General features: G+C 43.1%; 1 protein-coding gene across 1 annotated transcript in view; it reads left to right on the top strand.

Annotated features, from left to right (window-relative positions):
- Positions 1-12,916, top strand: part of LOC127225533 (myelin transcription factor 1-like) — a gene marked incomplete at its 5' end in the record, with an annotated part of 42,913 nt that extends 29,997 nt beyond the window's left edge. The window contains 7 exon segments of the mRNA XM_051189056.1: positions 1,078-1,140; positions 1,560-1,643; positions 6,689-6,910; positions 8,657-8,748; positions 9,383-9,486; positions 11,772-11,915; positions 12,283-12,916. Coding sequence (XP_051045013.1) covers positions 1,078-1,140; positions 1,560-1,643; positions 6,689-6,910; positions 8,657-8,748; positions 9,383-9,486; positions 11,772-11,915; positions 12,283-12,423 — 850 coding nt within the window.
- Positions 12,917-13,436: the final 520 nt, after the last annotated feature.

The raw sequence follows: 13,436 nt of genomic DNA, 5'->3' as shown, positions 1-13,436 counted from the left end.
AAAGATTTGGTGGGTCAGCTGTCTGAGAATCACAGGAGAATCCAGTATGTGACACAGTGAGGGACCCAATGAGTCTGGGAAGACACACAGAGAAAGATCTGAGGGGCCAGAAAGAAAGTCACAAGAGATGATGCCAGCTGTGCCACTCCTGGCTTCTGTCTTCCATATAGGGAGTACTATGTCCCAAAGATCAGATACTGTTTGTGTACAGAAAGTCAGAAGCTTCCCCAGGCTAGGGTGCCATGGAGCAGCATTTTGTATAACCAACACCAAATATTTACTGTTTCCTATAGGATGACACTGTAATTAGGGGCAAGATGTAAAGCATCAGATCTAATGAGATGGGTCTACCTCCAAGCCAACCCCATTTAATCAACACCTGCTGTGGCTTTTCATTTAAGAGGAAACAACTCAAGAAAATTCCATGTTCATAATATTAAAGTATAATTTCTACCACTTTATGGAATATGCTCATGAGACATTTTTTTATGTATTTGCTTGAATTTTGTATTCTGCATTTCCTATTTTACCCTTGCTGGGTGGGGGTTCATCAACCTATAAAAGATACTGATTTGAGTTCTACATTCCCAAGCAGGGATTAGGTCTTCAGTGGCCATACAGGAGGTACTCATGGGTATCTCTGTTAGTTCTTATGATTAGACCTAAAGCTTAGTTGTGTTCTGGATAACCAGATGAGGCTGGAACCCAATAAAAAGCTAATCTGTGAGCCAATGATCACCTTTGGATACAATGAACACAGCAGACTGTATCCAATGCTGTTTTGGTGTCTGGTATAAAGCTAGTCTCATTCAGCTACTCTTTTCTTGGCTTTCTGAGTTTCCCTGGGAGTGGCTTGGCTTAGTACTAAGTCTGTGATACGACCTTATTGATATTGAATACCTGTTGCTGGCAATGGTGGGGTAAGGTATGTGATGCTCCTTTGCAAAGAGATGCATAATCGGGGTTGGTTGTTTGAGGAACCTAGAGTTTAGAATGATGATGGATTCACTTGAGAGCTGAGTCCAAAGGGGCAAATATCTTTATAGGCTATGGTCTCATCTTAATGTTTCTCTGCAGGTGCCCCACACCTGGCTGTGATGGCTCTGGCCACATAACAGGGAACTATGCTTCACACCGTAGGTGAGTGGGGCCAAGAGTAGTGGTGAAAGTTCTGACTTAGACAAAGTTCTAATGTTCTCAACAAGATATTAAAGTTGCCAAAAAACTAGAGTCCATTGTATGTCTTTTGAATTGTTGGTGCTTCCAGAATTTCTCGGGTAACCCTATGCAGTAAAATCAAAAGACAAAGTATCAGATTAGAGACTCCTGGAGATGTTTCCCACTTCTGATTGTTCTGTTGCCCTGTTTGAAGGTTGTGTATGAGCCAACTCTGTTCCACAAGAAAGCTTAACTGATGAGTCAGCTGACTGATTGATCCTTTCTTCCCTCCTTCCCACCCCCACAGGGGGCCACAGAACTTGAGGGAGTAGCATGAGGCAGACAGTGAGGGAGCTGCTGTTCTGGGACTGAGGTGGCATGTTTTCCTCTTTCAAAACCAGTTTGTCAGGCTGCCCACGTGCCAAGAAGAGTGGACTCAAGGTGGCGCCTACCAAGGATGACAAGGAGGACCCCGAGTTGATGAAGTATGTTGGGTTACACTGGCTCCTTCATGGTTTTGAAGAATTGAGGTGTTTTTTTTTTTTGTTTTTTTTTTTTTTTTTTTTTTGTTTTTTTTTTTTTTTGCATGCTATAACTAAACAACAAAAAATAAAAAATGCCTTTTGAATAGAAATCTGGGATACTGGAATTTGGGAGATTAAAAGCAGGAACATTGAGTTTAAGCCTGTCTGAGCTACTTAATGAGAACCTGTCTCAAAACCAAACCAAACCAAACCAAACCAAAACAAAACAAAACAACTTATTCTAGACTTTTCCTCACATCTGGCCATTAAATTGATTGTTGATAATAATTCATTTTTACAGAAGAACTGGAACCCAACACATTGTTTCCTGGAAATTGAACCCAGAACATGTTCTCTGGGTTCAGGTCAGAGGTATTTTGGCAGGGATTTGGGAAGTTAAGCGCCTTACTGCCCTGAAGTGGTTCTGGGATCCCCACAGGCTTTGAAGTCTGTGTTTTGTCTGGCAAGAAGTTTCATGTGTGAAGTTTTAGAAGGCAATTCATTAGGAAGATGTTGCATCTTTGAACATCATGGGTCTGACCACCAGCACATTTGTCTAGAGCAGTGGTTCTCACCCTTCCTAAAGCTTCGACCCTTTAATAAATTTCCCTCATGTTGTGATAACCCCCAACCACAAAATTATTTTTGTTATTGCTTCATAACTAATTTTGCTACTGCTATGAATTGTAACATAAATACCTGTGTTTTCCGATGGTCTTAGGCAAGTCTTGTGGGTCGTTCAACCCACAGGTTGAGAACCCTTTGTCTAGAGCTAGTTAGGCAGAGAGCCTTGAAGAGCTAAAACTGAAAACTGGAACCAACATAGGGACTAAAGAGGATATCCTTGGTCTTTATTTCCTTTCCTTTATAAGTAATTCCTTTTTTATCATCGTGGTCTAAATGTCTTTTACAAATCCCATTGCAGAGTCATTTGTTGTTGTTGTTGTTGTTGTATCATTCTATAAATCTCCTGAAGTTACTGAGAGCCAATGAGTAACATTTGTAAATCTCCTTTCTCTCCTTATCTTTCTTTTTCTTCTCAAAACACATAGAAGGTATCCATTGGGGAACTAAAACTACCACCTGCTTTAATGACCTAGATTGCTTATCCTATTAATTTCTTACATTCATTTCATATATATTTCATGTATCCTATGTAAATGCTCACCAATAGGAGAGCCAAGGATGAGTTCAATGATCAAGTTGACAGGATGACTCTGTGGACAATCAGACTCCTTTCCCAGCCATTCATGTCAATGTCCAATGGGCCCATGAACAAAGTGACCATTGTGGCAGAAATGGGGGTTTTGCATGAACTCAATAGCATGGACTTCCACTCACTACAGCTGATTTGCTGCTGAGTGCCACATCAGTCAACAGCAGACACTGACACTGAGCCCTAGATATGGTGCCATTCCATGGGGTGACAAGTATCGCACACGTTCTAATTGATCTTAATAATAAAAACCCAGAGGCAGATAACAGGGTAAATGCTGAAAGATCAGAGAGACAAAGGAGCAAGCCACAGCCAGCTCTTACCTTGTTAATTCCTTAGCTGAAAAAGGGCTGAGCTCCTGTCTCCTCCCTCCTTATATTCCTTTCTCTGCCCAGCCATATCACTTCCTGTCTGACTGTACAGACCCCCAGACGTCTATGGTTAGCTAGTGGCTAGCTCAGCCCTCTGGTCTTCAGAAAAGCTTTATTTTTTAGAGTATAAACACACATTACAGTTGAGGTTGTTTCCACTAACTGTTTTGTTTAGTCTAATAAAAATGTATCCAGTTTTTCACAACAAAAATTGTAATGGGTACTAAATTAACAATGCAAACCATGTACTGTTTAAATCTTGGTGTGAAAAAATATTTTTCTTCTTGAGAATCTGAGAATTTGCCTATGGATGCCTTTATCAAGCATACCAGCAAGGACCCTGTGGGTGTGATATTGTTGGTGAATTATACTGCATTTGAAAATAATTGAGGTCAAGATTGGTATTTTTCAAATTATCTGGGAAAATAGTTTTTTTTTCTAAAGTACTGTTAACTTTGCTTTTTAAAAGACAAAACTGCAACTAGGAAGAGACAATGATCTTGATATCATGTAGACTACATATCATGCACCACTTACAGGATGAATTTCCTAATATCTTTATTGTAAGAATGAGATACCTGCAAGTATTTCCATTTTATAGATCCTCCCCTCACTCATAAAATATTTATAATTAACCAGCATTTTTAAACAAGTGCACACTAAAGCAGAAACTTTAATGAATATAGCAAATTCTACAGAAGGATGGGATTTTGTTAGTAGGCATGAGTTGTAGTTTTGCAAGGGTTGTAGTAGAATTCTCATTTTTTATTAATTTATTTTTTACATTCCAATCCCAGTTCCCATTCCCTCCCCTCCGCCTGCTCCCCCCACTTCCTCACCCCCACCCCCACCTCCCATCTGCTTCTTAGAGGAGTAAGGCCTCCCCCTAGGAAGTCTACTAAGTCTGTCTCAACATCTCATTGCAGCAGTACCCGGGCATCTCCCCACCCCCTCACACCCCTGTGTCTATGCTGAGCAAGGTATCTCTCATATAGGTTGGGCTCCATTAAGTCAGTTTGTGCATTTGAGTTAGATCTTGGACCCACTGCCAGTGGCCTCATCTATTGTCCCAGCCACACCATTGTCACCTATATCAAGGGAGTCTAGTTTGGCTTTATGAAGGATCCCCGTTTGTCAGGTCAGAGTCAGTGATCTCTCACTAGCTCAAGTCAGCTGAATCTGTGGGTTTCCCCATCATGGTCTTGACTCCTGTGTTCATATTATTGCTTCTCCCTCACTTCAATTGTACTCCAGGAGCTTGGCCCAATGGATTTCTACTTCCATCTGTTTCTGGAAGAGGGCTCTAGCTTCTCTGGGGCTGTGGATTATAGGCTGGTATCTTTTGCTTTATGTCTGGTATTCACTTATAAGTGAGTACATACTAGACTTATCTTTCTGGGTTACCTCACTCAGGTTTTTTCTAGTTCTGTCCATTTGCCTGCAAATTTTAGGATGTCATTGTTTCTTACTGCTGAGTAGTACTCCATTGTGTACATATATTACATTTTCTTTATCAGTTTTTCAGTTGAGGGGTATCTAGATTGTTTCCAGGATCTGGCTATTTTGAATAATTTTGCTATGAACATAGTTGAGCAAATAAATGTCCTTGTGGTGTGAATATGCCTCATTTGGGTATATGCCCAAAAGTGATGTAGGTCTTGAAGTATCTTCTTTGAACATCTGGTAGAATTCTGAGCTGAAACCATCTGGGCCTGAGCTTTTTTTGGGTGGGAGACTATTGATAACTGTCTATTGCGGTAAATAAGGATCAGGATAAACAAATAGGCCGAATAGATGTTTATTCAGGGAGAAATAACTTACAACCTAGACAGATGAACACCAGGAAATTCAACCCGATCCTCTCCTGTCCGAGTCACCCCACAAAAAAACGCCTCCTCGGCCCCCTCCGACCTCCTTCCTCAGGTCACCTCCGCCCATAGCTCCACCCCCCAATGGGCGTGGTCAGTGCTACAGAAGGACTACCTCACTACAACTGTCTATATTTCTTTAGAGGTTATAGGTGTATTTAAGTTGTTTATCTGTTCTTGATTTAATTTTGGTATGTGGTATCTAGAAAATTGCCCATCTCCTTAAAGTTTTCCAATTTTGTGGAGTACAGGTATGATCTAATGTTTCTCTGGATATCCTCAGTGTCTGTTGTTATGTCCCCTTTTCTATTCTGATTTTGTTAATTTGGACATTCTCTCATCTGTTGGTTAGTTTGGATAAAGGTTTGTCTATTTTGTTGAATTTCTCAAAGGAACAACTGTTTTTCTCATTGATTCTTTGTATTGTTTTCTTTATTTCTATTTTATTGATTTCAGCCCCCAATTTGTGCCTTTGAGTTGGACTTTTCCTTCTTTTATCCCTATTATTCTTTTCATGGTATTTCAGATTTCTCTGTGTATGTGTTGGGGTGAGGGGCTCTTGCTGTGTCCTTGTTATGGACTGCAGGCTGAGATATTGTATACATTCTATGTTATCTGAGGTCCATATGGGCTGGAGGAGCAAGAAGGGAAGGAGAAGCAAGAGAGAGTGCCCTGGCAAAGATGGATAGGAAACTATCTCCAAAGGTCTCCTGGAGATGAGATGACTTTGCTGCTGTCACCTTGCTACTCTCTGGCTGAGCAATGTACTCTATGCTCCATCAGTAGGATACAGCAGGAGACTATGTAACATAGTTCTTCTGTCTTCCTGAAGATGTTCTGCCCTGACTTCTTTGTATCCAAAGAGAATTCCTTAAAGTAGGACAGCAGTATCTTTGGGTCCTATGTATTTTCCAGGTGCTTAGCATATAATGAACATGTGACAAATGATGACTTGATAGTTTCAATTGTTGCAGAGAACTGTAAGTTTTTAGGTAGAAGATCTTGTTCTGGGGCATGGGTGGGTTCCTGGAGGCCCTGTTCCCTAGATCTCACTGGTCCAAGATAATTCTTCATACACCATTCCTGACATTTGTCATCTACATTTTTTTAATTGCCATAGGACTTCTGTCTCTTTTCAAATGCCTGGAACAAAGGAAGCATTGTTCCTGGCCAATCTCCAGCAGGGTGATTATGGGAAGTCAGAGCCAAGACTTTCCTTTTTGAGCACTGTGTTCTCTATACACCCTTGGGTACCATGCTATGATAAGTCTCAGTTCTGAAGCTGTAGGTTAACAGGACCTATTGATCCACCTGGTCTAGCGTGTCCTCATCACCCTCCTGATTTGCAGGTCCTGCTATGCAATGACCAAGGAAAAGAGGGAGATGGATAGCAACCCCATCTGGAAAGCCAGCTATGGGATTTGGCTGTCTTCTTGCCTCATTCAAAAGTACAAAGTGCATAATGCTAAATCTCTAGAGCCTGGCTTTGCATGGTTCCCAGATCCTTCTACCTAGGGCCCCTGTGATCACCTCAGTCTTTCTGTGTCTAGGGTGCCCAGTTCCAGGCTGTGTGGGGCTTGGCCACATCAGCGGCAAATACGCTTCTCACAGGAGTGCTTCTGGCTGCCCATTGGCTGCTCGGAGGCAGAAAGAGGGTGCTCTCAATGGTTCATCTTTCTCCTGGAAATCGCTGAAGAATGAGGGCCCAACTTGCCCAACCCCAGGCTGTGACGGCTCTGGCCATGCCAATGGCAGTTTCCTCACCCACCGGAGGTACCTGACCCACATGTCAGCAATTAGGGACGTTTTGACTGGAATATAACCCCTGGGGATGGGAGCAAGCCAGTATTCAGTGGGACCAGCAGTTCTGGAAAGGAAAACAAGACCCAAGTAGGGCAGATGAATGAGAGAAATCATGGAGGCTGTTGGTACCAGATGGTGTTTGTTTTGCTTTCAGAATGTGTTTTTTTCTCACAAGTGTCCCTCTGTGCACTAATATTTATTTTCCCTATTAGCAGTGCTGTGTTAAACATGGAGACCATGAAGGAATAGACTCTTGTCTCTGCCCATATTTGACTTCTTGTTTCCTATACCTTGTGTCCTGCCTCTTACATTGGGGCCTGGCTTTTTTGTTTTTTGATTTTTTAAATTTTTGGGAAAGGCAATTGCTTGCTTTGCAAAGGACCTGGTAACTAGACCTCTCTTGCTCTGACAGTGCTCACTCTATCACCTGCCTGCAATACCTACCATAGGGCTGAATTGGCTTTGCTTCATAAGACCCCCTTTCCACTCTGTTCTAAAAAGCCACTAATTTGTATCCAGTAACCTTTGTCTGAAGTGATAGCCAATGCCTACTCCCTTTTTTATTCTTCTCCCTTATTTCTTCTTCTACCTACAAAGTTAGTCAATGCATCCATTAAACAAAAACATTCACCTAACACCCAAGAGTAGAGACAGAGAAAAGAAAAAAAAAAAAAAACCAAAACAAACAAAAAACAAAAATAGTAACAACAAAATAAAACAAAACATCCTTTGCCCTTTTGTGTGTGTTTTGGGTAGGATGAGTGGGGACAGATAGTATAAACAAATGAGAGTTGTTGAGTTGGGTGAATAGTGATCAGGGATCAGGAGAAAACAGCAGAGTAGTGGGCAAAAAAAGTACTGTGGAGAAAAAGCCAGAAGCTTACTCCTCTCTGAGATGTGTGTAGGACCAGCCCTGGGGAGGGCCTGGCATACCTACTTGGTGAAGGGACAAAGGAAAGGAGGTAGAACTTTGTGATCAAGTGTCTAGTCAATTGCCTCTGAGAGTGATGGGCCTGGTTGGGAGCACAGAAAAAAAAATGGGGTCTCATTTGGGTAGCTGGGGCGGTCATAGGATATAGAGCATAAGGTAAAGGCCAAGAAGGCCAGAGACAAGGCTGTAGGAGCCAGGGCCATGTTGGCAGGGTAATTGAACTCTATGTTTCCAAAGTACATATTAATTAGACTCCACTTTATGTTGTGGATGAAATCATTGCACAAACTTGAAGTCATGTGTGATAATCCACATGCTTTTATATATTTTTCTGCTTGAATAACTATATTCAAAGAATCACCTGTGAATCCCTGTACATCCATATCTATTAGGATCTCTTGCGGGGGTGGGTGGGGTGGGTTCTGAGGACCCCTCTCAGTTCAGTGCTATAGAGTGCTAGAAGGTGGGAGCATGTAGGTCTCAACCCTTGTTCAGAGAGGAATAACGCCTGGAGGCAGCATATGCCCTGGTTTCTTTAGGACTTGTGGACAGTCATGATTGTACCAGATAGGAAGCATTCTGAGAAGGCACCTTCCTGGACCCATTTCCTTGAGTATAGCTTTGCTCACCAGGCAGGGCCAGGCAGCTGAGGTAAAGCATAGAGAGGTATGCAGGGTCTTCTGGGTGAGGTGGAATATGCTTGGTGTGGTCTTGATGTGGGATCCTGGACCTGCCAATGCACTTTGTCCCTGAACTAGTCAGTTATGTGTAACTTCTGCTTCTAGCTTGTCTGGCTGTCCCAGAGCAACCTTTGCTGGAAAGAAAGGAAAACTCTCAGGTGATGAGATTCTCAGCCCAAAGTTCAAGACAAGTGATGGTGAGGATGCCCTTTTGGAATGTCCCTTCTTATCATTTTCTATGTACTATGGGAAGGGTATGGGGATGCTGAGCTCCCCTGAGAATGATCCATGGTAGAAATAGTTCTTGCCCTGAGCCAACTGGCCTGTTAATCTCAGCCTTGAAGTTCTCAACGCCTGGGTCCAAGACCTCAGAGCTTACTTGGTGGTCATGTTCACTCTGACCTTGGGTTTGGTGACTATATGGGTCAGAGTCTGACAGGAGGGCACCAAAAGTCATGTTCATGAGTTTGTGGACAATGTGGCCCCTCTCGCTTAGGCAAGAAAGATTGTCTTTGAATTCATCTCCCTTTGTTCATAGCAGTTAATGTCTGTGCATCCTGCAAAGGTCAAGGCATGAGGAAAATAATGCTGTTCAGGGCTTCCAAGATTTCCCAATATTTATGCCCAAGAGGAGAGCTCAGGGCTTAGCAAGAAGCTAACTTGTGCAGAAAGACCTCACTTTCTGTCTCCAAAGCAGTTGGACAGAGCCATAGTTTTCTTTCTATCTCTCTTTCCCTTCCTTCCTTCCTTCCTTCCCTTCTTCCTTCCTTCCTTCCTTCTTTCCTTCTTTCCTTCTTTCCTTCCTTCCTTCCTTCCTTCCTTTCTTTGCAGTGCTGGAAAATGATGAGGAGATCAAGCAGCTGAATCAGGAGATACGAGACCTGAATGAGTCCAATTCAGAGATGGAGGCTGCCATGGTACAGTTGCAGTCCCAGGTAGGTGGCACTACTCTACTCAGCTCTTCCCTGTCATCCAGAACTAAGCTGCTTCCATCAATATCACTGGTGCTGAACTGATGGAAACACACCACACAGTGCACTGGTTAGCTGCCCACTCACTGCATTGCCCCCAAGTCTTCTAGGTGGCTAGTGTTAGTCATCCTCTTGGATCACTCCATTAGCAAGAGCAATCTGTTAATGTTCTGGCTTTGCTAGTACTTGTCTAATTCGTATTTCCAGTGTTAGTATCACTGACAGCTCATCTGTTCTGTTCCTGCCTGGACCAGCACAGCCACATACCAGTGGCAGGGGCTTGCCCATCCCCACCTAAAGAGCTCCTTGCTTTTCTCAATAGATTGGGTTCAATTAGAATGTTTCCACTCCCTTGTTCAGGACTTATTCTTGGAAGAAAGCCTTTAGTGTTGAGTGTTGGTGAGCATGGCTGTTGCTTGGTAACAAGGCTACGGCTCTATCTCTTAGCTGCTTAGTGGGTCTAGGGCAGAGCTGGTGTTATGTGAGTGTACCCTAATGTGTGGAAAGACAAAGGAAGGAAATGTACACAGACCCCATCAAGGGCAGTAGTCACAACATGTTCCATTCTACGTGTCTTGATCTAGTTTCTTGATATGGGCTGATGCCATATCAAGAGCCTGTGTATATGTAACATCAATCATGGAGTTAGAAAGAGCTTATACTATGTGTCCTGTACATGTTGATGTGTTCTCCCCAGAATCACTGGAAGTGACAACAGGAGGGGACCATCCTCCTGGGACCTGGGACCGTCTCCGTTCTTGAGCTATGTCTCTGGATATGATACAATATAGTATAGGTCATCTCTCAGAGTCCCCAGAGTCTTCATCATTGTGATAGCAAATCCTATTTCTCTATTTGTTAAAACTCATAATTTTTAGACTTATTTTTGTTAAAGATTTTATTTTTGTTTTTTAATTACATACATTTGTATGTGTCTGCATATGGATTTATGCACATTTGTGCATTACCCAGAAGAGAGTTTTGAAACCCCAGGAGCTGAAATTATAAGAGGTTATGAACTGCTTGATGTAGGTGATGAGAACTGAACCTGGATCCGCTCCAAGAGCAGTATATACTCTTAACTTCTGAGTATCTCTCTAGCTCTTTAGATTTATTTATTTATTCAGTGTGTGTGTGTGTGTGTGTGTGTGTGTGTGTGTGTAAGTGCCTATGGAGGTCAGAGATGTCATATCCCTGAAGCTAGTTACAGGCAGTATTGCATCATCTGTTATAGGCACTAGGCGCTAGGGTTCAAACTTAAGTCCCCTGAAAGAGCAATAGCACTCTTTACTTAGCCATCTCTCTAGTTTCAAAAACTGAGGTAGGAGGGACTGTGTGAGCTCATAGGTTTGAGAGCATCCTAGACAATATAGAGATGGCATCATCTTTAAACCACAAAACAAAGCCTATCTTTAAAACACTGATTACTTCTTTTTACTTGAATTCCTTTGGAAGTCCTAGCCATCTAGTTGTGGAAGGGCTGAAGGAAAAGGAATTCAGGTCTCTAGAACTACTTTAGTCATCACTGGGAGAGCAGAGCACTCAGCCTCATCTGCAGCTTCCAAAGGGAGCTCACTGTCCTTGTCTCAAGTCACACATTGTCTTTCCATGAGTTCAGTCTTTCACTCCTTGAAGACATACAATTAAGCCCGGGGCTATCTGACAACACTAGGAACTTCAGAAACAGCATAATTCTATGTAAGTTCACTGCCAGGGTTTTGGAAGATGGAGAAATTTATCTGTATTTAGCCTGAAAACAATGTACTTGGAGCCGAGGCAGTTAGCTCACTTGTCTTTGCGGGAGGAAAAGACTCAGAGGTAGGGGCAACCTAATACCCATAAGTTGAATGCAATTATTCTTATCCTACAGAAAGTAACAGGAAGCCTGGCAAAGTAAGAGCACAGCTGGAATGGGCAGAGATTGAGCTCAGGGTGACTTGGAGTCTGTGTTTTTACCCCACCACTAGGGTGGACAAGGCAGAGAAAGCCACATGTAGGCTTAGGTATTTGGTATACCAGCTCCTACCTCCTTTGGATAGAGGGGACTTCCAAAGCACCTTTTCTCTTTCCATTCAAGGACCAGGGCTCTATCATCTGTTCCCTGGATGGGGTACTCCACAGGGAATAGGACCAAGCCTCTTTCCCACTAAAGATCTTTGATTCTTCCTAGAATACTGTGAGGCATGGCCAGTGCTTTCACAGCAAGCCAGGGCCAAGGAAAGGTAGCATTTTCTATGTCTCTGCAACAGATCTCTTCCATGGAGAAGAACCTGAAGAACATTGAGGAGGAGAATAAGCTCATTGAAGAGCAGAATGAGGCCCTGTTTCTGGAATTGTCCGGGCTGAGCCAGGCCCTCATCCAAAGTCTTGCCAATATTCGCCTTCCACACATGGTAGGCAGCAAATCACCTGTGGGTATTACAGATGAGCTGGCAGATACCCTAGGGACAGGTCAAGGGTAGGAAGAATGGGTATACCTCACTACTATGGTTGTAAGTCCTGAGGGAAGAGTCCTGTGGGAAGGGTCCCAATACCATGGTAGTGTTCTCAGTTCTCTGGTAGAGTAGCTGTTGGCTATGGATCTAGTCCTGAGTAGCTCATGAATTGGGGTAAAATGGGGTTTCAATGACGGTGAATCATGTTGCTATGATTTTTAGTTTTGGCAGGGGTGAATTAGACCTGGGGTTGAGGCTTTCCAACTAATTTCTGCTATGTGGGGTCTACTATGTGGGGGCCTGCTAACTTGATTCTATTCTCTAGGAGCCAATATGTGAACAGAATTTTGATGCCTACGTGAACACCCTCACTGACATGTACTCCAATCAGGACTGCTACCAGAACCCGGAGAACAAAGGCCTTCTGGAAACGATCAAGCAAGCTGTGAGGGGCATTCAGGTTTAGGCTGCATTGCACAGAGGAATCCCTACTCTGCTCCTCACAGTGGGGACTTCTGACTTATAGCTACTTCTAATTTGCAGCCTGGGTGAAGCCTTGGGCAGCTTACCCAAAGGGGAGCCTGGAAATCAGTGTCTCCTATGATGTCCCCATTAGACCCAGGCATGAAGACCTCTCTGTGTGAGTGCCTGGGGACACTGAAGTATTACAAAGTGATTTATTTTTGTTTTTTGAAAGAAATCTGAAGAGCAGCTCAAAGTCTCCAGTGGAAGCTCATGGACAAGGTTCTCAGGGAAGTTTTGGAGTTTGCAGCCACAGTATTCCATTGTCTGTTGAGGTTGGGAGGGCAGCCATGGACTTAGTGGGTGTTAGTCTCAGCAGGAAGGCATGCCTAGGCTTCTGGCTATGCTCACTGAGGCCCAAGTGGCAAGTATGTTTTGTGTTTTCATTTAATTCAGCTTTGTGCTAAAGATGCACAATGCTCTGCTTCAGAGGTGAATCTAGGAACAGTCCTTCCAGATGGCAGTCTACACAGCTGATGAGCATCATAGAAAATCAGCTGAAGGTATTTTTCACTTGAGGGCCCAGAAAATCAGCCACTAGCCTGGGCAGCAGATGCCTGCAGGCCATGTAGACCTGCTTCCTCCTGGCCCCAGTGTTTAAGCCCCTGGCCTGGGCTCTAAGTCCAGGACCACTGGGCCAGGCTCTGGTTTCTGTACTTTCACCCAGGTGCTAGACCCATCATTGTTATCATTTCCTATGTAGGCTTACTCTGTATCCAAGGTGACTTAGGTGGGGAAAGTGAGATCAGAGGTTAATTGTTAATGGGAGCCCACCAAGATTTCACTTCTCTTTTTAGATTCATTCAAGATGTGAAAAGGGTAAATTTTAATTTAATGTGTTAAAAACACAATGTTCTTAACGTGTAAATAGAGTCCAAGTCAATCGTGACTGCAATTCCAAATTAGTATTTAAAAGTAGAGAAATTGCACTTCCTGGAAGACACTGAAAGTAGCTAG

The sequence above is a fragment of the Phodopus roborovskii genome, unplaced genomic scaffold (assembly GCF_943737965.1).
Source record: "Phodopus roborovskii unplaced genomic scaffold, PHOROB, whole genome shotgun sequence".
NCBI lineage: Eukaryota > Metazoa > Chordata > Mammalia > Rodentia > Cricetidae > Phodopus > Phodopus roborovskii.
This window is presented reverse-complemented; position numbering and strand designations above follow the sequence as displayed.